This window comes from Microcaecilia unicolor, chromosome 9 (assembly GCF_901765095.1).
Source record: "Microcaecilia unicolor chromosome 9, aMicUni1.1, whole genome shotgun sequence".
NCBI lineage: Eukaryota > Metazoa > Chordata > Amphibia > Gymnophiona > Siphonopidae > Microcaecilia > Microcaecilia unicolor.
The window spans coordinates 33,815,591-33,840,708 of NC_044039.1; the positions used below are offsets into that span (position 1 = coordinate 33,815,591).

A 25,118-nucleotide genomic window follows, 5' to 3' on the forward strand; every position below is an offset into this window, starting at 1 on the left:
TTTCCTCCCACATGCCGAGGGAGGAGAAATCAGCGACAAGTAAGTCACTCCATGGCTCTGACAGGAAGCACAAAGCTGGTAATCTCCTAAAAGGAGTAGAGATCCCATACCCTCAGTGGCGTAGGAAGGGGGGCGGTGGGGCAGTCCGCCCCGGGTGCACGCCGCTGGGGGGGGGGGGGGTGTCGGCTCCGCTGGTTCCCTGCTCCCTCTGCCCCGGAACAGGTTACTTCCTGTTCTGGGGCAGAGAGAGCAGGGAACCAGCGGAGCCGACCAGCTCCCAGCGACGTGCACTCAGCGGCGGATCGGCTCTCTCGCCCGCCCTTCACTTTCTAATTTAAGTAAGAATGCGCTCCGGGGGGGGAGGGTGCGCGCCAAAGGGGGGTGGTGCCATGCTGCACCGGGGGGGGGGGGTGCGCAGCGGTGACACTCCCTGGGTGTCAGCCGCCCTCGCTACGGCACTGCATACCCTGACTGTCAAATGATATGTTCATAGTGTCTGCTAAGCAGAGGAAGGTTGCAGTTACCTTGAAGAAGAGGGGGGAACGCCTATCCGGCTTAAATGTAACCCAGAGAACTAGTAGAGAGAATGTGGAAGGAAGGGATTTCACTTGTGGTCCCTAACTGAGACAGCCAGCGTCCATATCAGTTACAGATGTGTTTAGCTACTGAGCTGGGGGGGAGGCAAGAGAGTCAGCAATATGTGGGATGGACTGTATATGAGAGGGTTAATAAAGCAGGAAGATGCTTATTTTATAATGACACAGAGACAGATATGTGTATTTCAAAAATACCAGTATGTATCCTGCAGAAATTGTACCTACACTGAAGGTGCAGATGTTAAGATTGCTGAAGAGTTGCCATAGATGATAGCACATATATTAAACAGATATGTGCATATCACAATTAGATTACTACAATGCCATCTACCTACAGAATAAGGAACTACTAATAAAGGGGTCCTTTTACAAAGGCATGCTGAAAAATGGCCTGTGGTAGTGTAGATGCATGTTTTGGGCGTGCACATAATAATTTTCCACCCACCTGTAAAAAATGTCTTTTTTAAATTTTTGCCAAAACTGGATGTGCGGCAAAATGAAAATTGTCACACATCCATTTTGGGTCTGAGACCTTACCGCCAGCCATTGACCTAGCTGTAAGGTCTCAAACGTGTCAGACTTATGAGTTCTTGTACCAAGTACAGCGCTACTGAGCCCGGTACTCAGACCAGGTTCTGCTTGGTGGCTGGACAACCCCTGGATTCACCTGCGCTGACTGCTGTTCCCCAGAGGTTGAGCCCCTAGGTTCGGGCGGCCTGCAGGACTTACGGGGCGGAGCTGGAATCAGGTTGATGAATGTATCGGCCAGGCAGGCAGCAGGTCAAGAGAGTAATCCAGGTACAAGCGGCAGTCAGTAGGCAGGCAGCTGGCAAGAGAGTAATCCAGGTACAGGTAAGTCAGTAGGCAGGCGGCAGGCAAGACAGTAATCCAGGTACAAGCGAAAGTCAGCAGGCAGGCGGCAGGCAGAAGGGTAATCCAGATACAGGCGAAAGTCAGTAGGCAGGCGGCAGGCAGAAGGGTAACCCAGGTACAGGCAAAGTCAGCAACGAGGAACCAGTAGATAAGAATCAGACTACAGAGTTAGAAATACCTACCAAAGTAGAAGCTGAAGCATGAAGTCCAGGGAGAGCTCAGCTGATAAAGTGCTGGCGTCTGACATCAGCAGAGAGAAGGGGCACAGCCATAGGACAAGAGCAGGGGAAGGAGGAACCGGAAGACCAATAGGAGAGAAGCAAGGGAAGCCAGGCAGAGGAAGAGCAGATCCAGGTGGGTGGAAGCAAAGTAATCAAGGAGCCTGGAAGCCAGGCAGAGAGAGCGCAGAAACAGGTGCATGGAAGCAAAACAATTAAGGAGCCTGCAACCACCACTCTCTGAATAAACCCAGAGAGGACTACATACAGCCCGAGGACGCTGCTTGCGTTGAGGTAAGGGACATGACAACACAGTAACCAGGCAGTAATGGTCTACTCGCGTTACCACCCACGTGCCAGAAAATAAAAATATTTTTCGGTGCGTGTAGCGGACGCGCATCAAAAATGAAATTACCGCAAGGGCCACATTGGCTGCTTATCAAAGCCAGAATTATATTCAAAACATGTACATTTATATACAAAATCATTTACGGGATGACCCCAGATTATATGTGTGACATGATAGATCTTCCAATTTGAAACTCAACTCCAACTGCAAAGGATTATCTTATACTACACTTCTCTAGCTACAAAAATATCAAATACAAACCCATTCTAACTAGAGACTTCTGACATTTAGGTACCAAATGGTGGAATTTCATCCCAAGAAAAATAAGACCTTCCACAAATTCTTGAAGACTTTTCTTTTCAATAAGTTCCTTCATTAGATGTTTATATCGGATATAACCAAAGATCTTTTCCTCCCTACTACCTTCCAACGATGTCCCTTAATTCTTACAGCATTTCTTTAATATGTATTATTCATTAAATTATACTCATATTACTTATGTAAGCCATATTGAACTGACTAACAGAATTCAGATAATGTGGGATACAAGTAGCAAATAAATAAAATAAATATTTTATAAAATACACGTGTAAATCATGACTCTGCTCACGCACCATGCTGTTTCTCTGAGCATGCCTACATGTGTACTTTTAGGCTTAACTGCCCATTTTCATGCCTTAAACAGTATGGAGGAGTGGCCTAGTGGTTAGGGTGGTGGACTTTGGTCCTGGGGAACTGAGGAACTGAGTTTGATTCCCACTTCAGGTACAGGCAGCTCCTTGTGACTCTGGGCAAGTCACTTAACCCTCCATTTCCCCATGTAAGCCGCATTGAGCCTGCCATGAGTGGGAAAGTGCGGGGTACAAATGTAACAAAAATAAAATAGATACTATTGGAGATTCTATATGGAATGTTGCTACTATTGGAGATTCTACATGGAATGTTGCTATTCCACTAGCAACATTCCATGCTATTCCACTAGCAACATTCCATGTAGAAGGCTGCGCAGGCTTCTGTTTCTGTGAGTGTGACGTCCTGCACGTACGTGCAGGACGTCAGACTCACAGAAGCAGAAGCCTGCGAGGCCACATTGGTGATCTGCAAGGGCCGACTTCTACATGGAATGTTGCTAGTGGAATAGCAACATTCCATGTAGAATCTCAAATAGTAGCAACAGTGGAGGCGTGGCCTAGTGGTTAGGGTGGTGGACTTTGGTCCTGAGGAACTGAGTTCGATTCCCACTTCAGGCACAGGCAGCTCCTTGTGACTCTGGGCAAGTCACTTAACCCTCCATTGCCTCATGTAAGCCGCATTGAGCCTGCCATGAGTGGGAAAGCGCGGGGTACAAATGTAACAAAAATAAATAAAAATATTTTGGACTAAAATGACCCTCCACATGTAATTGTTCTACTTCCAGTGGCCAGAGTTTCAGATGCAGAACTCTGTTTGGTAGCATCTGACTGTGTTGCTATGAATTATTTTCACAAAGTGCATATTGCTATTTCTTACCAAAAGGGCTGTGAAGTATATTTTTCCTTCTTCCCAACAGGAAAGAACCCCAATTCCCACTTTCTTGGAGCGGATAGAGGGGATCTCTTCAAGTATCTGTATTACTAAGACACTTTTCTAAAACAAAAAACTCATCTATCTATCTATCTATCTATCTATCTATCTATCTATCTAAAACCATTACTAAGTCGAGACAGGGCTCAACTTGGTAATGATTAAACAAACAAATATCTACAAAGCTTCATTTGTTGAGCAGTTTGTTTTAGAAGTGTTTTTGTAATATAGAACCATTAACCTAGCACATCATACACGATTTAAGAATTTTTTTAGCGTAGTGTTTAATTTACAATCAAACAATTTGTCTTCTGGAACAACATTATGCAAAGATTAGTTGATCCCTTTTTTTCCCTGCCAATATCCTGTAGGAAATTGTGTGTGTGGTGGGGAGGGGGCAGGGGAGAGACCCGTTTCATCATAACTACCTCATTTCATTCGTAAGATGTGACACTTTATAGTGGGTTATGGCTCCGTGGGAACAGACTTGAGACTTCTTGTGGTGGCAATTCTTGAGTCACTTTTTGAGATTTGGGTGCCAGTGAGCGACAGTATCAACCAGTTGATGTTTTTCATGAAAGTATTCTACATTTAAAAAAAAATAACATTTAGGGAACTGGATGTCTAAAAGGCAGATGAAAGCAAAGTGATCCACGGAGGGAAAGGGGATGGGATTTGATATACTGTCTGTCTGTGGTTACAATCAAAGCGGTTTACATACTGTGTATCAGGGATGGAGTGACCATTAGGACAGCGCCTGAGGGCCCACAGCAGTGGGGGGGCACTCTCCCCTAACCTCCATTTATTTTAATCATTATTGATGGTGGTTAGGGGTCAGGACCCTTACTGCCTGGGGAGGGAGCCCAGATCACTATCAGTCCACCCCTGCTATATACAGGTATTTATTTCATTCCTGTGGCAATGGGTTATGTAACTTGCCCAGAGTCTGAAGGAGCTGCTGCAGCAGGAGTTGAACCCAGTTCCGTTGGTTCTGAGGGCACTGCACTAACCATTAGGCTACTTCTCCACTCTACAGGAAAAATAATTCAAAATATAGGTATATAATGACGTTTTTCCTTATTAAGAGTCACCACCTGGGAGAAGACCTTGGAGTCGCTGTGCACATATATAAGAAAATACAGGGTTGATATTCAAAGTGATGTAACTGGGCAAAAGAAGCTCCTTTCTGGCTAAATCATGCTGGCTGGCCCAGAAGCATGCATGCCTGGTGGTAATTGGGCAGTGCCACTCACTGCCTGATTACCACGCAGGTTGCTTCCCGAGCCCTCACCGCCTCCTTCCTCTCACCTGTTTCTGAAGCCTACCGCCTCCTTCCTCTCACCTGTTTCTGAAGCCTTCATGCTGTAGGACCAGCAGTAGCCTTACTCACAGGATGCCATTGGCATTCACCTGCCCTGCCCTTCTGGCAACAGGAAGTTGCATCAGAAGGGGGTGGGATGGGTCAGAGAGGAGAGGAATGGTGAAAAATTTAAATGAAGACTTCAGGAACAGGTGAGAGCAAGCGGGCAGAGCCGGGTGTGGGGAAAAAGATGCCTGACCATGCAGGAAGGGAAGGAAGGAAGGAGGTGTAGTCCTACATTAGATTGGAAGCTCAAAGGTGCAGAAGGAAAATGCCAGATCAAAAAAATATAGAGAGATTTTAAAGGTCATTCAATCTTTTAACTGAACCAACTGAAAAGGTCATTTTGATTCTGTGAAAAGGAGACAAGAGTTAAATCATTTTAAAAGATGTGGATTCTGTGATCAATATTGAGTCCACTAAATCGGTGACTTTTACTTTTCTTGCTAAAAGAAAATATTACTTTATCACTTCCGTAACCCCCATTCTCCTTCTTTTGCACCATCATTGAGAGCCACTCATTTTCTTTTAGCCAAATTGTTAAGATCCTGTGTGTCACTTCTGACTCGAAGTTAATTTCAAACCCAAATTGTCTGTGTCTGCCTGAAAATCCCAAAATCTGGACTAACCCGATCCCCGCGCAGTCTGGATTTTTAGACTTCTACTCAGTGGTGTGCTGATAAATTTTTAACAACAGGCTCTCTCCCCAGGTATAGGCAGCCCTGCAATTTGTTTTTTTTTTTTTTGGGAGGGGGGCACAGAGGTGGACTGGGGGGCATGCATTACTCTCTCTCTTCTTCCCCCTCATGTCAGAGCTCCCATTAAACCATAAGACCCCCATTAAACAACAAATCTTTATAACCCAAATCAAATGCTCTATCTATCTATCTATCTATCTATCTATCTATCTATCTATCTATCTATCTATCTATCTATCTATCTATCTATCTATCTATCTATCTATCTATCTATCTATCTATCTATCTATATCATGGTGCATGATTAAAAGCTTTCACAAACTACTGCCCAGCTGTTCAGCTTGCACTCTGGAATTTCTCCCCTGAGGCTTCTCATCCTGAGACCCATCCAAAAAATCTTTAAGGTCCAGACCTTCAGTCTGAGAATTCATTCCTGCCTGAGTAAACAGCTTGGATCAAAGAAACTAAAGGAGAAAGTTGTCATGCTGAAGTACAAATTTTGATAATGAAACTGTGATTGAATATTCACATAGCAAACACCCTGAGCCAACAGATTTTTTTTTCCACTGCACATAATTAACTTTGCATGAACTTGGCTGCTAATAGTGTGCTGAACTGGACAATGCTGGCACATTTAGACTGACTCTGAACAGTTCTGCTGAAGGAAACCTTTCCTTCATTAATCAATACCTTCTCTGTGAAATAGTAGTAATAAAAAAAAGGCAAGTACATTTTTATAGTATACCACTGCATTCCACAAAGCAAAAGGAGCAAGTTCCCACATGCCATTTTTTTTCTTTTTGTAGGCACAGGAAAAAAAAATGTAAGTGCTCCCAGGTTTCAATCTACTTCATGTTTAATGTGGGATAAAATGCCATAAATAAGTAAATAAATAGATATAAACTCTGAATGTTGAGCACCTGATTCTCATAACATGATGTCTCTTTAATGGCCCTTTACCAGGAGAAAAAAAATCTCTGCACGTTTTACAGTATCCTCTCTACCCCACCTACCTATTGCAGACCTCCTCCCTACTCCCCCAGTCCCCCGAGCCGTAGGGTACTGGCACATACCTGAACTGAAGCCACCCTGGTGGTCTAGTGGTGTCTTCGGGGCAGGAAAGATCCCTAGTCTTTCCTGCCCACTGCCAGTGCTGACCCTCTGGTTGCCAAGACTTACAATGGTGGCCTCGCAAGACTTCAGCATCCAAGAAAAAGATCTAGATGTCGTTGTAGATAATACTCTGAAATCTTCTACACAGAGAGTGACAGGGGCCAAAAAAGAAAACAGGATGCTAGGAATTATTAGGAGAGAGATGGTAGATAAGACTGAAAATACTATAATGCCTCTGTATTGCTCTATGGTGCAACCCCTCCTTGAATACTGCATTCAGTTCTGGTGACCGTATCTGAAAAAAGATATGGTGGAATTAGAAAAGGCTCAACCAAAATGATAAAGGGGATGGAATTCTTCCAATATGAGGAAAGGCTAGAGAGGTTAGGGCTCTTCAGCTTGGAAAAGAGACGGCTGAGGGGAGATATAATTTTTTACGTTTGGGGAGCGTGCCAGGTGCCCTTGACCTGGATTGGCCACTGTCAGTGACAGGATGCTGGGCTAGATGGACCTTTGGTCTTTCCCAGTATGGCACTACTTATGTACTTATGTACTTATGAGGTCTACAAAATCCTGAGTGGTACAGAACGAGTAGAAGTGAATCGATTTTTCACTCTTTCAAAAAGTACAAAGACCAGGGGACACTCAATGAAATTAAATTGAAATATTTTTATAACAAATAAGAGGAAATATTTTTTCACTCAACGAATAGTTAAGCTATGGAACTCTTTGCTGGAGGATATACTAACAGCAATTAGCATATCTGGGTTTTTAAAAGGTTTGGACAAGTTCCTGGAGAAAAAGTCTGTAGTCTGCTATTGAGACAGACATGGGGAAGCCACTGCTTACCTTGGGATTGGTAACATGGTATGTTGCCACGATTTGGGTTTCTGTCAGGTAGTTGTGACCTGGATTGGCCACTGTTGGAAGTAGGATACTGGGCTAGATGGACCATTGGTCTGACCAGTATGGCTATTCTTATGTTCTAAATTGACGCTCTGTATAGAAAAACAGTTAGAACCCATTCCTGCACCCAAATTTGGATACTGGTATTTACGTCAGCTGAAACCTGATGTAAATGATAGTGTTCAACTCTTGGCATTTGGGCATGGAAATAGCAGTATTCTATAATTGTTGGAACACCCCTACCATGCCCCCCTGACCATCACTGTTCCCTCTAAGCTGAGCAGGAGTCCTCCAAATGCGTTGCTGCCAGTGGGAGGTGCTGCTTCAATATTGTGTTTTCAATCATAGTGACCAGTAGGTTCCCTGGAATCCTGCAGAGCTTGCCTGTCCCTCACTATTGAAAATAGTGGCAGGACTATAGGTGGAGGACTCCCACTGAGCTTACAGGGAACAGTGCTGGCCATGCCATCTTTTCAGTTGCACGCTAGGGGATTTTGGTGCTCAGGGTTATAAAATAGCACGCAGGAAGATATGCATGCAAAATCTAATTAATGCCAATTAATTGCAGTAATTGATTAACATCAATTTATTGCTAGATAATTATCTTGCACATGCATCTTTGATCCATATGCAAATTTCAACACCCAGGGGATTATCTACTAGCCTGGCCTACATCACCTGAAAGCTGATTGCTTCACTGGGTATGGCAGTGGCAATCCTAGCCTGCATGACACCCGGGGCGGATCGCCGATGCCCCCCCCCCCCCGGAGAAATGACACCTCCCCCCCTGGCGAAATGACACCCCCCCCCCGGGTGCACACCACTGGGGGGGGGGGGTGCCGCGGCACGCGCCTCTCAGCTGAGTTTGCTAACTTCGCTGCAGCTTCCTCTGCCCCGGCTGGAACAGGAAGTAACCTGTTCCGGGGCAGAGGGAGCTGCAGCGAAGTTAGCAAACTCAGCTGACAGGCACGTGCCGCGGCAACCCCCAGCGGCGTGCACCCGGGGCGGACCACCCCCACCGCCCCCCCCCCCTTGGTACGCCACTGGGGTATGGTCAAAAGTTGAAAGACCTGCTGTAGAAACAGGTCACTGAATAAGGAGGGTTCAAAGCACTGGGACTTTATGGAGAGGGTTGACAGTGGACAGACATTAGATAGCGTAAGTGGTGTGTTACCATTGTGAGTGATTTTTTTCCTACGTTTTCAAATAATATGTCACAAATCATAAGCAAATGCAAAGAATAACGAAATCAAAGTGGTCCATGATTAAGAATGCATCTAGTCCACATCATGGGGAATCAATCAAAAACAACAAAAAAAATAGTAATTAAGTATAGACAAAACTGTAAGTACAAATTTTACATTATCAGAACCTATCAACTAACCTACCTAAAACTTATTCAGATTATATCAGTTCAAGTAGACTGTAACTTTGTCAGAAAGAAAAAATTCTAAATGAAAAGGATCCAAAAAAAATGATTTGTTTCCTGACTAAACATTTACAAGGAAACTTAAGAAAGAAAGACACCTACATCGAGAGCTTTAGGCTTCAGCTGAAGGAAAGTCCTTTTTCTCGTCCGAGTTGCTTTGGCCATATCATTATTGGTTGACAACAAAAAGGAAGATTTTTCTTAGGAAAATATGTAGTTAACGTCAACAACTTCTGTTCCTCTGTGTGAAATATAACTAACAAAGTAGCTCTTTTTGCATTGAGATCCTGAGAGGATACAGGTAAATGAGACACATCTAAACTATCTGGAGAACTGATGACATCTATCACACCTTCTTGCTTCACTTCTTTTGAACCTCATGGTAATATAATACAAATTAGCTATATGTAATGAGAGCAGTTATACTTCTCTGAGATATATTTTAAGTAGTTCAAGAGGGGCAAGATAATGTGTAACTGGAAAAGTCGTAAATTCTTAAGCTCTACTATTATTTTCCAGAGTTTCCAGTTGTAAATGAAGAGTTAAGCTATCTTCAGTTGCCGAGATAGTTAATGACTGCAATGTAGTCATCTGAAGCTCATTTTTTTTCCCAATCCATTATTCCATACTATTAGTCCTTTTTCATGGTCTTGCAGTTTAACTACCACTTCTTTAGTAAATGTAGAAAACTGATCCAAATTACCCTGCAAATCTTTTTCCCATCCTAGTAACCACACATCCTTGAGGGGAAATGTCTTCAACAGGATTGAAAGTGGATGCAGGCATCCTGTACTTTTCTGGTGTTTTGCGCATATGTATTCACATACACACGTAAATGACTAGAATACAAGTTCTTACTTAATACTTACGCAAGTAATATACCAAAAGATTCGATCCACTGTGCTCACGTGGTAAACACAAAAATTATACAGTGATCACTGTAGGTAGCACAACAACGTACTGGTTCAACCAAAAAGGGGAGGAAAAATCTTCATACTACTGCAGCCTGCACAGGTCTTTTTAACCGTTTTTCACTCTGAGGCCGTCTCAGTGCGGAAGTCATGGCGGCAAATCTGGATTGAGCAGAGGTCTCCAGAGGAAGCGAAACGGGTCCGTCGGGACCTTGCTGACACACACAGATTTTGCCTAAGCATGGAGCGTTGAAGTAGGAACTTTTTCCACTATTTAAGTTCGGGGCCACCGAGAGACTAGGCCGGGCCCAGAGCAAGGCCGCCCCGCCTCCGCCCCCCCCCCCGCTGTCCCGCCTCCGCCCCCCTGCCGCTGCCGCCCCCCGTCGCTCCCCCCACCGCTGCAGTCCACGGTCTCACTTGCCTGCCTCCACGGCTCTGGGCCCCCTTCATTCAAAGCGGCAGTTGCAGATCGCGTCTCTTCTGGCCTTCCCTCCCTGTGTCCCGCCCTCATCTGATATAACTTCCGGTTTCCGCGAGTGCGGGACACAGGGAGGGAATGCCAGAAGAGAGGCGATCTGCGACTGCCACTTTGAATGCAGGGGGCCCGGAGCCGAGGAGGCAGACTGGTGAGACTGGGGACTGCAGCGCCGGCGGTCTGACCCCAGCACCGGGTCCCCTTGGAGGCCCGGGCCCGGGGAATTTTGCCCCCCCTGCCCCCCCCGTCTCGGCGGCCCTGTTTAAGTTAAGTGGTTTTGTTTTCCTCCTGTATTCTCAAGCTAAGTGTTATGATTTTTGTATGAAGATTGTTTTTCAGTTCACTTATTGTGGGAGGATTTTTAACCTATGATTAACCTTTTCACTGTGAGCCCTGACTTGTCTAGTTTGGTGGTCCAGTTAAAAAGAAAAAGTGCAGGCTGCAGTAATATGAGGGTTTTTTCCTCCTCCTTTTTGGTTGAACCAGTACATTGTTGTGTAACCTATAGTGATCACTGTATAATTTTTGTGCCCAGTTAGGAACTGGGCAGACCTCTACAGTCTATGCCCTGATCATGACTGAATAGATAGGGATGGGCTGGAGTGTAAATTTTAAATTTTAAGGGGCTTCGACGTTAGCTTCAGAACTTAGTACAAGAACAGTGCTGGGCAGACTTCTATGGTCTGTGCCCTGAGAAAGGCAGGGACAAATCAAACTCGGGTATACATATAAAGTATCTTGTTGGGCAGACTGGATGGACTGTACAGGTCTTTATCTGCCGTCATTTACTATGTTACTATATGTTACTATGTGCTTACTTAATACTTGCCAGATAAATCTAGGTGACTCCTTACAGATCTCCTTCCCCATAAAGCAAGAGTCAACTTAATGTCTACAACAAAAGGATATTTCTACGTGTACATTTGTGAGAGGTTTAGTAATGGTCCAACCTTTTTCTTTCTTCTCCTTTTTTCCAGGTGATCTAGTGTCTCGAGCAATGCATCATCTTCAGCCACTCAATGCAAAACAGCATGGTAATGGCACTCCCATGCACCACAAGCAAGGGCCGTTCTACTGGGAACCAGAGGCCTTGTATACCCTCTGCTACTTCATGCACTGTCCCCAGATGGAATGGGAGAATCCCAATGTGGAACCTTCAAAAGTCACCCTCCAGACTGAAAGGTGAGATTCTTTGGAAGGTTTGCAACAATGTGGCGTTCTTTCAGAAATCATAGTCCACTTATCCACTTATTGTGATCACAATTATGACTCAGCAGTTACTGTAGTCAAGGCCATAAGTAGAATAGAAATTGATTGAAACGTAAGTTTGGGCCAGTAGCAGTTGAAAAGGCAAGAGTGCAGCTTTTGGCCTACTACCCAGCTGGGGGAGAAGGGAGATGAGTACTGAAGATCAAAGTGGGGAGGGAGTGGAGCAGGGAGCAGAGTGAAGATATTGGGTGCAAATACACTTTCTTACCCTAGATACCATAATGCTTAACTATAGTTCTGATGTGGCAATCTCTGTTTATTGTTTAGGCCATGATAGAGCATGATAGGCTTTTTGTCCGAAATTATAATGAATTGTATACAGAAACATGTTTACCTTGTCTTAAAAAGATGGAAAGTTTCAGCACATAAAAATTTAAATTATGATAGAAAATTATGAGGGGCATGTTTGATATGATGTCAAATTCTGATTTTGGACATTCTGCGGGAAAACATCCAAAAATCCAGTAGCGAACACGACCATTTTCAAACCAGAAAAATGTCCAACTACTTGTTTCGAAAATGGCCATGTGCTAGATGTTTTCGTGTTCAGTGCGTCTCTCTTTTTGGACCATTAAAAAAAAAAGTCCAAGGAAAAAATGCACAAAAACAAGCCATTGGGATGTGGGGGGGGGGGGGGGGGGGGGGGGGGGGGGGGGGAGCATTCTTAGTAGACTGGTCACAAAAACATCTCAGCAGAGTAGTGGGGCACCCTAGGGGACCCTGCAGTGGACGTCACAAAAAAGGTCTCGGGTACACATCTCACTATTACCCTCTTATCAAGTATGGTGAGCCCTCAAAAATCCACCAAAATCCTACTGTACACCACTACAATAGCCCTTATGTCTTTAGGTGTCATCTGTATGTTTATACAGTAGTTTTTTGGTGGGTTTTGGAGGGCTGACACTTTCCATCACAAGTATAACAGATTGGGATGTGGGCCTGGGTCCCCTTCTCTACCGTGCACTGCACCGACCACTAGGCTACTCCAAGGACCTGCCTTCTGCTGTAGTAGGACTGACCATAACATCTGAAGGTGTCATACAGGTTGGTATGTACTGTTTCTTTCACATATTTGGAGGAGTAGAAGGGGATCAGTGACTAATGGGGGAGAGAGGGGGGAGGTCATTCGGTCATTTATGGCACTTTCTTCTGGCTTAGTTGTGATTGAAACAGGTCTAGATCAAACCTTTTAGCCCCAGACGTTTTTGCTTCATTTCATTATGGCAGAAAAATATCCAAGTTTTGGGAATGCTCAAATCCCGCCCCCAACATACCCTCTTGTGATATGGACATACTGCATACAAACTGCATAGAAAACCATCTTAAAAATGGGTTTTGAAAATAGCGATGTGGATGTTTTGGCAAAAAAAAAAAAGTCCATCTGCTGCTTTGTGCCGCGTTTTGGACGTTTTTCTGTTTTGAAAATGAGCCCCTATATGTGACAAATAAGACCTTTCAAATTTGTTTATCTTTTGATAATGTTTTACCTCTTTTTCTGATTAATAATTGATCAATATGGTTTATAAATAAGTAAAGGTATGCAATCCAATAAGTTTTGTTTCGTTCTTTTCAATATCTGTCTTTTGCCATTTTTTTTGTTTCTTCATCTTACAATGCACTAAAACTGTCCAGTGCATGCTAAAACACAAAATATCTGTTGTTTTTTGTTTTTAAAACAACCTGAAATTAAACAGTAGATGATCCTGATGTTTCAATGTCTTTTAAAAAATCAAAAGCATATCCCTACAGTATATCAAATTCAAGATTTCGTTCAGAAAACGTTTGATAGAGAATTACAGGATCGTAGAAAAGTGGGCTTGAAAGTATCTAAAGAGACCACTCCCAGGAAGGATCCGCTAATATGTTACTGCAGAGGAATGTTTGACTGAAAATAGAGGGCAAATTTAGGATCCTAACTTAGATCCTAACTTTTGCACTTACCGCATCTTAACTAGGCCTCGACCTCATGGAATCATGGGCATCTGAATTCAGATTAAAACTCAGTAGGGACAAAACCAAATTTCTGGTCATTACTAAACCATTCGGTTCCACTCTCTTTAATTTATTCATCATAGTTCAAACTTCCTATCCTTTAGAACCCTCTCTGAAAACCCTAGGTGTTTTCATTGATCATCAGCTCACGTTTGAACCATCTTTCCAGGGTCATTTCCAAGTCATTCACAACCCTCTAAAAGTTAAAACGCTGCAGACCCTACTTTACATCTGGAACTTTAAGACTTCTAGTTCAATCTCTAGTTCTCTCCCAACTGGATTACTGCAACGCCATTTATTCGGCCATTTATTCGGTAGGGAGCAGATCTTGAAAAGATTGCAAACTGTATAAAACACAGCTGCTCGATTTATTTTCAAAGTTCCTCGTTTTAAGCGAGCCACTCCTTTGTTAATGAAAATACATTGGCTCCCCATTAAAGCCAGTATCACCTTCAAGCTGTGTACTTTGGAATGACTCATGGGGTCTACCTAAGGGTGACAGGCAGAGCAGGGAAAGTTCTAACCTGTATTACCCCCGTCCCAGCATAGTATCTTGAAAGAGGTGGAAAACCTGGCATGGTCAGAGAAAGGGAAGGGACCCAGACAGATAGATACCTGGCGATTTCAGAGGCAACCCCTACAGACAGCCCATGATCCCGAATTAGCCTAGGCTCCCTGGCTGACTAGGCAATATAATATGGACACGGGCTGCAGCTGGGAAGTGGAGGGGGCCCCCATGGGCTTATAAGAAAGAGAAAGTAGGAAGTGAAGAGACCGAGATGGAGTGGGCTGATCAGGTGGTGTCTCAGACTGTCCCAGAGGCAACAGTTCCTAAAGAGGAGAGAATGAAGGTGTCTCCAGAGTGGATGAAACCAGCTGCTGGGAGCTTCAGTGGCTGTAAGAACTCTGGTATTTTCACATAGTCCCAGAGGGGGACCAGTGTTGGCTTATTACCGAGGCCTGCTTTTCAACAGCCTCCCCAAAGACAAGAAAAGAACCCAACCAGACTTCATATCAGCAGTACAACCAAGGGACTCGTTACAATCTTCATATTTCAAATTCTTCATGGAGGGAGTGACTTTGAGTCCCCCTGTTGGCATGACCCCTCCAAGACCCAGAAATAGTAATGCTTCGATATGGAGGTCAATAATGGAAACACCCGAAGTGGGTTAGGATTTTCATGTGACCCGAGGAGGTCCTGGCGCAGCATTGACTCGGATAATAAACCAACTGGGGGATTGGAGAGTGAGCTCTTCCCCCCGAAGATATCTGGAGCGGTTTCTGTGGAGAAATTGGACTTGGTGAAGCCAATAATGTCATAATGGACGTACTATAGGAACTGCAGCAGAATGTGAATAACTCTCTTCTTCAGATGTTTAAAATTTTTCACTATGTGAGTTAAATAATTTATATTAATACTTACTGTATCTAACAAAGTGGAAGTCCAAGATATAAAAATAGAGACTTTGATTACGGAAATGGCTTCTCTATGAAAATCAGATAATTTGGTAATGAAGAATAGTTATCTTTCTTGTAAAAATTGGAATTTCTGGAGAACCAATTAAGGAAAAATAACTTGAGAATGATAAATTTACCTATAATATCCTATATATCAGCTACTGAATTCTTGAAGAAATATTTCTCTGATACATTGCTAATACCTCCTGATAGCCACCTTTTGGTGACTAAAATTATATTTCCTTTATCTTGTTGGGCAGACTAGATGGACCATGCAGGTCTTTTTCTGCCATCATCTACTATGTTACTATGTTACCATATCCCTAAGTAATTTGTTCCAGTGCCTCACTACTGTCCCTTAGAAAGTTCATCCCAGTGTTTACTCTGAATTTTCCCAGCTGTAATTAAAACCCATTATGTTTTTGATCCGTTTTCTCTGGTGATAGAGACTGACTGAATACTGTCTTGCACATAGCCTCCTTCTGTGGATTTGAAAAACTGCCGTGGAGTTGCTCCTTAGTCGTCGGTTTCCCAGGCTCAATAAACCCAGCTCATTCAACCTTTCCTCATAAGTTATTTATATCTCTTGAATGAAAGTATGTTACTGTAATAGGGATGTTAAAACTTGTTTTGTATTTTTACATGTGGATGTTAAATAACTAGTATGTTTCACAGGGACTTAAAGTTACAATATAGTAATTTAAGTCTACATGTCATATGGCAGTGCAGAAGTTCATCCTGTTTTGATTAGGCCTATTTTCTCTAGATAAATATATCTTGCTCTGAACTGTTCTTTGGCTGACCTGATATACATCAACAGTGACACCCAGTGGTTATATACCCAAGATGAATTCCAGATGTTTAGAAATTCCTCATTCTTACTCCTTGGTGGCTTTGTGCTGCTCGGAGAAAAGTTGCATGCTCTAGATATAGTCATAGGATTCTGGAATCAAATATTCTCCATAAATTAATGTAGTTCACATTGCACTGCAGTGCAGGAAAACTAAGATCAGGAAAAGTTTTGTATACTACAAATCGGTGATACAGCATATAGCAGACTTTGCAGGTTTTAAGGAATTTGACAGGGGCTGTGGTATGAACGCTAGTGCGGTGGTCCCTGGAACTAAGCTAATTAGTGGTAAATTGGTGGGCCTGCAAATTGATGGGAAAATGTGGGATACAAATGCTACAAATAAATTAGTAGGGTCTTAAAAAAATCAATAAAGGTTGATTTTTTAAGACCCTACTAATTTACCACTCCTATTTTGTGTCATTTTTATAATGCAAATACACATACACAGCAGAGTTTACAATCCAGTTCAGGAACAGAGGCAAGATGAATTATTTTCTAGTAATCAGTTGGCGATGACAGTGAAGTATGTCCAATGTGAGAAGGCCAAGTTCAGGAAGAGACAGGGGTTCTGGATCTCAAAACAATCTGAAGGTGATGGGACTTGAAGTAGAACTTTAGCAGGAACGGAGCAATGCAAAAAAGGCCATTCAGGCAGAGAGCAGGAGATTGGAATTAGCAGTGGAAGAGAAAGGAGCAGATTGGAGCAGCTTGCTTGAAAAATGAGGGTCACAAGGAGGGAAATAGAGAGATAAGATGGGAGAGATCACATGCAGCTGCAGATTGCATGCATTTGCAGGTGAGAAGAAGCAGTTTGAACTCAAACCGGAGCAGATAGGGAGTTCATGCAGAAACGTGAAACAAATGATTGTAAGTAATCTGGATTCTGAGCAGACTATAGTAGAAAAAGATGATGCAGTGGAAAGTGACGAGAGAGTGAGTAACGGTTTTCACTGTTCCCTCTAAGCTGAGCAGGCATCTTCCATCTGCATTGCTGCTAGTAGAGGGAGGTGCTTCAGTATTGTGATTTCAGTCTGTAGGGACAGGCAGGCTCCCTGGAGTCCTGCAGAGTTTGCCTGTCACTCACTATTGAAAATAAGAGTGAAACAGTACCCCCTACTGGCAGAACTGTACGTGGAGAACCCCTGCTCAGCTTAGAGGGAACAGTGGTTTTGGAAGTATGCACCAAAAGGAAAAGGCTCAATATTCAAAAGCAGGGCCGCCAAGAGACACGGCCGGGCCCAGGGCAGAATCGGACCGCAGTTCTCCACCCCCCCCCCCCCCCCACACTCGTACCACCGCTCCCTCCTGCTGCCCGCCCCTTACCTTTCTGTCTCTGCCTCCAAGGGGGGGGGGGGCCCCAGGTCTGGCGCCGGCAGGCCTCTTTCTGCCTGCCTGCTCCCACAGTCTGTCCTCTCCTCCTGTCCATGCCGGGAGTCGGGATCTGGATGATTGCATTGACGAGATATTGCGCTAATGCAGTTATCTGGGTACTGAGCAGCATGCAGGAACAGGGGAGAAGACAGACCCGAAAGCAGGCTGGCAGGAAGAAACTTGCCAGTGATGGGCCTGGGAAATTTTGCCCCCCCCCCCCCCCTCTCGGTGGCCCTGTTCAAAAGGGGTTAAACCCCAGTAAGCTGGCTGTTTGCCAATATTCAGCAGCACTTAAGTTGGTAGTTCTGCTGAATATTGCCTGTAATTACCACAGCACTAGCTGGCTAGTGCCAGAGAGGTCCAGGTTCAGTTCCTACTTCAGCTCTATTTTTTAGCCCTCCAGAAACAGACATTTATCTGCTCAGAGCTTTTTTTGAGTACCGGCGCTCTTTCCATGGCCTGCTAAAATTGACCCATGGACCCCAAATTTTAATTAAAGATATCAGGCTCTACACACCAATTCTGCCTTGTCATAGATTCTGTGACTGGTTGCAGGGGGCCATATTGTGGGGTGGGTCCCTCAGTGATCACCCCACCCATGAAGGGTGGCCTAGCATTTGAGTACCGTCACCTTGTTTTCTAGAAAAAACGCACTGTATCTACTGTGCCTAAGTAGTGCCAACACCATAAAGCTTGAAGGCTATTGAGGTAGCGTACAATAGGTTTTTCCCTGTGTGACCATTTCTGTAAAAATGCTGCCAGACAGACGTCCTTCTCCCTGGATTGTTGGTGTTCATAATTTGGATGTTTCAGTTTGTAAAATGGCTGTTCATTTTGGACATTCTCTTGTGTTTTCGAACAGGAAACCCCAACATATTTCCTGTTTGAAAATGGCTGTGAGATCTTGCAAGTCTTAAAAATAATAAAAACATTTAAAAACAAAAGAAAATGGCTGTGAGATGGATTTCTTTTTTTGGGGGGGGGGGGGGGAGGGATGTTATGAGCAGAATGTCCCAATTCTGACTTGGACATCCTTTCAAAAATGCCTCTCCACAGGGGCAAATCTATAACTGGATGTCTCCATTTAGGTGCTCGGAGGGGGCGCAGTAGAAGCATATTCTGTAAAGGAACCCAGGCACCTAGGCTCAATTCTTGAATACTAGCTTAACCCAGCATCAATGCGCCTAACATTTAGTTGCCTGTGTATATGCCAGCCATAGAGTTGACGTAAGCGTGAGTACTTTAATATTCCCTTATCTCTTGTTTGTCCTGTTTGTCTGTCCTAAGTAGATTGTAAGCTCTGTCGAGCAGGGACTGTCTCTTCATGTTCTAGTGTACAGCGCTGCGTACGTCTAGTAGCGCTATAGAAATGATAAGTAGTAGTAGTAAAGAGAGAATGAGCATAGACAGAACTCCCACTTATGCACATAACTTACTGTATTCTGCAAGTTATGCAGGTACCATAATAAGGGAATATTAAAGTGAGGATGATAAAATAAGGGTTCTGAACAAGTGAATAAGGGTTAGGAGTTAAAAGCAGCATCAAAAAGGTGGGCTTTTAGCTTAGATTTGAAGACAGCCAGAGAATACATGCTATGTAGTATATGCAGAATAGTACTTAGGCTGAATGTTTGCACTGATGCGCCTATGTGTGCAATTATGCATCTGTATTCAATTACTTTAAACATTTACATGTAATAGATAACCGCAGATAATGACCTGTACGGTCCATCTAGTCTGCCCAACAAGATATACTCATAGCCTAAGGCAGTCGTTCCCAAACCTGGTCCAGCTAGTCAGGTTTTCAGGATACCCTCAATGAATATTCATGAGAGAGATTTGCATGCACTGCCTCCACTCATGAATATTCATTGTGGATATCCTGAAAACCTGACTGGCTGGGGTGCCTCCAGGACCAGGTTTGGGGAACCACTGGCATAGGGTGTGATGTGATACTACATATGTATACTTGATCTCAATTTGTCCTTGCCATTTTCAAGGTATAGACCGTAGACGTCTGCCTGGCACTGGCCTTGTTCCCCAACTTCTAAAGTGCAACTCGTATATTAATATGGGCATTTAAATTACAGAACTGCTCTTTAAAGACACAGTAAACTCTTGTGTTGCTCCAAGCCCTTATCCTCCTGAATCATCTCCCTCAGTAATGCTTAGTAGAATGATAATCAGCCTGTGGCTCTGGAACCTCATGTCACTGTTATGGACATCACCGTGGCTTTTCCACACCACATAATTTTCTTTAGGAAATCACTGAATCAGATAGAGGTTATACTTAATCTTTAGGGTTAAAAAAAGAAGGCAACAATTTAGTGTGGCTCTTTGTGGCCTGGCTCCCTGCTAATGTATCTCGCTGAATGACGCAGGTTGAGTAGCACTGGCCTAGCATTACTGGAAGGCATCCCTGTTCGTTTTTATGATTGAAATCATGACGTCTTCAAGGCCCACCCCAATGTGTTTCTAAGGCAGTGATCTTCAACCTTTTTCATCTCCTGGCACGCGCAAAAACTTGTCAAGGCACACCACTGGAATTTAACACATACCTGCCCATTCCCTCTAAGATCCGTTCCATCCCCACCCATCCCTGCAAGTAATCGCCTTCACCCCCCCTTCTCCCCATACCTGTAACCTTCATAAGTACATAAGTAGTTATTTCTTTTAATTATGCTGCTGATCTACATTAGAGTGTGGCAGATACCCATTTACAAAGTATGTATTCTTCCCAATTGTTGCATCAGCCCAGGAAGAGAGCAAGAACGCCTGTGCTGATAATTAAGAGGTGGTATTTGAATGTCGTGGAGGACTCTGGGTAGGTAGTTGGTCACAGAGGCGCATACACTCCCATGGAATCTCCACGGACCTGCAGGGGATTTCCGGAAACCCCATTCCCATGTAGCAGCTCATCGTGGCACACCTGAGGAGCAGCCACAGCACACCAATGTGCTGCGGCATGCTGGTTGAAAAACGCTGTTCTAAGGTGATGGTTTGCTCAATGTGCAATCATGTCTGGGTATTAACAGGGCAGAGAACATGTATTCATAAACTGAGTCCAGAATTCTTTTAGGATCTCCTTGTATCTTGGACCCCTGTACTTATTCCTTGCATAGAAAGCAATTTTGTGCCAACAAAAGTCTAAGGGGGCAATTCTACATCTGGTGCCCCAAGGACATTTAGTCACACCGAAGACATGCAAGCCTATTCTACAATGATATATGGGCACCCAAAATCCATTATTGAATATTAGTGCATGTGGAGGGGGATAATCGAACGTGGACGACCATCTCTAAGGGTGCCCATCTCTGAGGACGTCCCCGCGAAGGGGCGTGGCATCCCATATTATTGAAACAAGATGAGCGTCCATCTTTCATTTCGATAATACGAGATTGTCGACCTAAATGTTGAGATGGCCAACTTTAGAGATGGGCGACCTCAGTTTTCGGCCATAATGGAAACCGAGGACGCCCATCTCAAAAATGACCAAATCCAAGGCATTTGGTCATGAGAGGAGCCAGCATTCGTAGTGCACTGGTCCCCCTTAAATGCCAGGACACCAACTGGGCATCCTAGGGGGCACTGCAGTGGACTTCACAAATTGCTCCCAGGTGCATAGCTCCCTTACCTTGGGTGCTGAGCCCCCCAAACCCACTCCCCACAACTGTACACCATTACCATAGCCCTTAGGGATGAAGGGGGGCACCTACATGTGGGTACAGTAGGTTTCGGGTGGGTTTTGGAGGGCTCACATTTACCACCACAAGTGTAACAGGTAGGGGTGGGGGGGTGGGCCTGGATCCGCCTGCCTGAAGTGCACTGCAGTACCCACTAAAACTGATCCAGGGACCTACATACTGCTGTCATGGAGCTGGGTATGACATTTGAGGCTGGCATAGAGGCTGGAAAAAATGTTTTTTAAATTTTTTGGGGGGTGGGAGGGGGTTGGTGACCATTGGGGGAGTAAGGGGATGTCACCCCCGATTCACTCTGGTGGTCATCTGGTCAGTTCGGGCACCTTTTCGAGACTTGGTCGTGAAAAAAAAGGGACCAAGTAAAGTCGGCCAAATGCTCGTGAGGGACGCCCTTCTTTTTTCCATTACTGGCCGAGGACGCCTATCTGTTAAGCACACCCCTGTCCCGCCTTTGGTACACTACCGACACACCCCCGGGAATTTTGGTCATCCCCGCGATGGAAAGCAGTTGAGGATGCCCAAAATCGGCTTTCGATTATGCCAATTTGGGCGACCCTGAGAGAAGGACGCCCATCTCCCGATTTGTGTCGGAAGATGGACGCCCTTCTCTTTTGAAAATGCCCCTGATAGGGTCCCTTTACCAAGCTGTGGCAGTAGGAGGCCTGCGCTGGCATCGGTGCATGTTTTTTATGCTCGCCGAGGCCCCCTTTTACCGCAGTGGGTAAAAGGTAGGTCTTTCTTTAAAAAAAAATGGCCGTGTGGCAAGTGAAGCAGTTGCCACTCAGCCATTTTAGGGAGAACCCTTGCCACCACCCATTGAGGTGGAGGTAAGGGCTCCTGCGCTAACCCGGTGGTAACCAGGCGGCACGCAGCACTGCCCGATTACTGCCAGGTACATACGGGTGCTACAAAAATAAATATATTTTTCTAGCGCCAGATATGACAGCGCACTGGGGGTGGGAACTACCGCCGTGCTGCATACCGGTACTTAACCGGCCAAGTGCTGACTCCACCCCCCAGAACACCCCTAAAATAGCCAGTTGTGAGTTGGGCAATAACTGGACATTTACAGTTGTGCTAACCAGATAAGTTCTGCTGAATATAACCGGTTAGTCTTGAACAAGGAATTAAACCAACAGGGGCTATTTCTGACCAGTTAAATTGCTTAGAATATCAACCCCTACATTTTCATTTGAAAATTATCGTTTATTGTTTACTATCCTGCTTATTTTCGAAGGAGAAGGCCGGCCATCATCTGACACATCTCCTAAACCTGGCCAAATCGGTATAATCGCAAGCCGATTTTGGCGAGCTTCAACTGCTTTCCGTCGCAGGGCTGGCCAAAGTTAAAGGGGGCGTTTTGGTAGGGTACAGAAGGCGGGACGGGGGCATGGTGACGAGCACTTGGCTGGCTTCATTTGGTCCATTTATTTTTAGGACCAAGTCTCAAAAAAGTGCCCCAACTGACCAGATGACCACCAGAGGGAATCGGAGATCACCTCCCCTTACTCCCCCAGTGGTCACCAACCACCTCCCACCCCAAAAAAATTTTTAAAACATTTTTGTGCCAGCTTCTATGCCAGCCTCAATGTCATACCCAGCTCCATCACAGCACTATGCAGGTCCCTGGAGCAGTTTTTAGTGGACTTCAGGCATGCGGACCCTGGCCCATTCCCCCCCCCCCCCCCACCTTACACTTGTGGTGATAAATGTGAGCCCTCCAAAACCCACCCGAAACCCACTGTACCCACATGTAGGTGCCCCCCTTCACCCATAAGGGCTATGGTAGTGTTGTACAGTTGTGGGTAGTGGGTTTGGGGGTGTTTGGGGGGGCTCAGGACACATGGTAAGGGAGCTATGCACCTGGGAGCAATTTATGGAGTCCACTGCAGTGCCTCCTAGGGTGCCCGGTTGGTGTCCTGGCATATGAGGGGGACCACTGCACTATAAAAGCTGGTTCCTCCCACGACCAAATGGCTTGGATTTGGCTGGGTTTGAGATGGCCACCATTAGTTTCCATTATTGGCCCCGACCGTATTATCAAAACGAAAGATGGCCGGCCATCTTGTTTCAATAATACGGTCGGTTATGCCCCTTTCTGGGGCCAGCCTTGGAGTGGCCGCCCATATAGATTGCCGGCCCCGTTCGATTATGCCCCCATATACCACCTCTTTTAGATTCAAATCGAAATGGTTTATAATATATTAAAATATAATAAAAACAACTAAAAATTGAAAAGAACGCCATCTTGGAGATAGGAAAGCACAATCACTGAAGATCAATCAAATAAATCACAAACATCCAATTCAAACCAAAGTACATCTTACAAGTAATCTATTAAAAGAATTTCAGTTGCATTTACCCCACCCCCAGCAGAAATCAAACCAGAGGACATTAAATTCCAAAGGCCAAGTTGAAAAAATAAGTTTTCAGGGAAGCTCGAAAAGAGGTATAAGAACCGTCTATCCTTAAATATTGAGGAAGTGAGTTCCAAAGGACAGGCGTGAGGAAGAAAAAAGCTGATGACCGAGTGGACTCCCACCGTTCCTTGGAAGGGTGATGTATAACAAGCCTGTTATCAGTTAGTGAACGAAGGATTTGAGAAGGTGTATAGGGGGCAATCAGAGAAGCCAGTTAAGAAGTGTGCAAGCTTTTGTATGTCATTGTAAGAATTCAGAACTCAATAGGTAACCAATGAAGACGTAACAGTGAGGAAACATGATCATAATGGTTTGCATGACAGATTACACGTACTGCAGTGTTTTCAAGTGTTTGAAGACATTTTAAGTTAACCTTATTATTGCCCCAAATGGGGCACAAAACCCACATTTGCGGTCACAACTTGGGTGGGCTTTCCATAGCTGCAGCATTATTCTGCACCTCCGGAGGGGGGGGGGTCGGGGGGTCACATATATTTATTTGGCTGCGAGGTCAGAAAAAGATTGATAAGTACTACTACTACTACTTAACACTTATATAGCGCTACCAGGCATATGCAGCGCTGTACACCATACACATAAAGACAGTCCCTGCTCAAAAGAGCTTACAATCTAATACTGGTAAAGCTCTTAAATGTAAGGCTGCCATTCATTTGACTAGATTTAGAAGCCTAATTCAGGCATCCAGGGCCCGATTCTCTACATGGCACCTAAAAATATTTGCGCTGAGAAAACCATACATAGAAGTATTCTATTCTATAAACTTTGCCTAAACTTAGGCGCACATCGTTACAGAATACGCTTAGCGAGTTGTGTGCCTAAATTCTAATCAGTGCCAATTAGTGCTCATTATTGCTTCTTAAGTGCTGCTATCAACGCTCATTATCTTGTTAAGCAATTAAGTTACGCGCAGTGTTATAGAATCTATGCCAATTTCGGCGCGTAAATCTGAGCGCACTATATAGAATCCAGAGGATAGCGGCCGTCTTGCAACTCACATTTAGACGCAGCCAGTTACGCCAGCTAAAACCTGGTGTAAAGTCCCACAACTTATTTAGGTACAGATTGGGCATATTCTGTAACAGTGCACATAATTTTCAGGAACGCCCATGAACCACCATGGCCACACCCCCTTTTGTGATCCGTGCGTTTGAATTTGCATACAGGCCTCATTGTTTTAATGTTTGGAACCCGAGGCACTAAAAAAAAAAGATGCAGATGTGACCAGGAATCTAGTTGATATGTTGCCCTCGTAGTGTTGTTTTGTTGTTTTCCTAAGGGCAGCCGCTTGCCAGTGTGGTAATGTGGTTAAGAACCAAGCTAACACTTTGTGTTGTTGCCAAAAGCCTGTGGTTAGCATTGGAAAAGACACAGATGTGCTTAGCTCTCTAACCAAATGAGTTTAAATGCTGGGAAGCATGAGAGGAAGTGACAGAGAGTGAAAACCATGCCCAGCTATTCTGAAGATTTTTCTGTAGTATATGAGGTCTGTTTTTAACCTGACAGCATGTCATACTGAAGAGATTGAGTGGTCCTTTTACTAAG

General features: G+C 44.5%; 1 protein-coding gene across 1 annotated transcript in view; it reads left to right on the forward strand.

Moving 5' to 3' along the window:
* Positions 1-25,118, forward strand: part of BTBD11 (BTB domain containing 11) — a 469,159-nt gene that overhangs the window by 339,219 nt on the left and 104,822 nt on the right. The window contains exon 3 of the mRNA XM_030214435.1: positions 11,469-11,673. Coding sequence (XP_030070295.1) covers positions 11,469-11,673 — 205 coding nt within the window. The remainder of the gene's footprint in view (positions 1-11,468; positions 11,674-25,118) is intronic.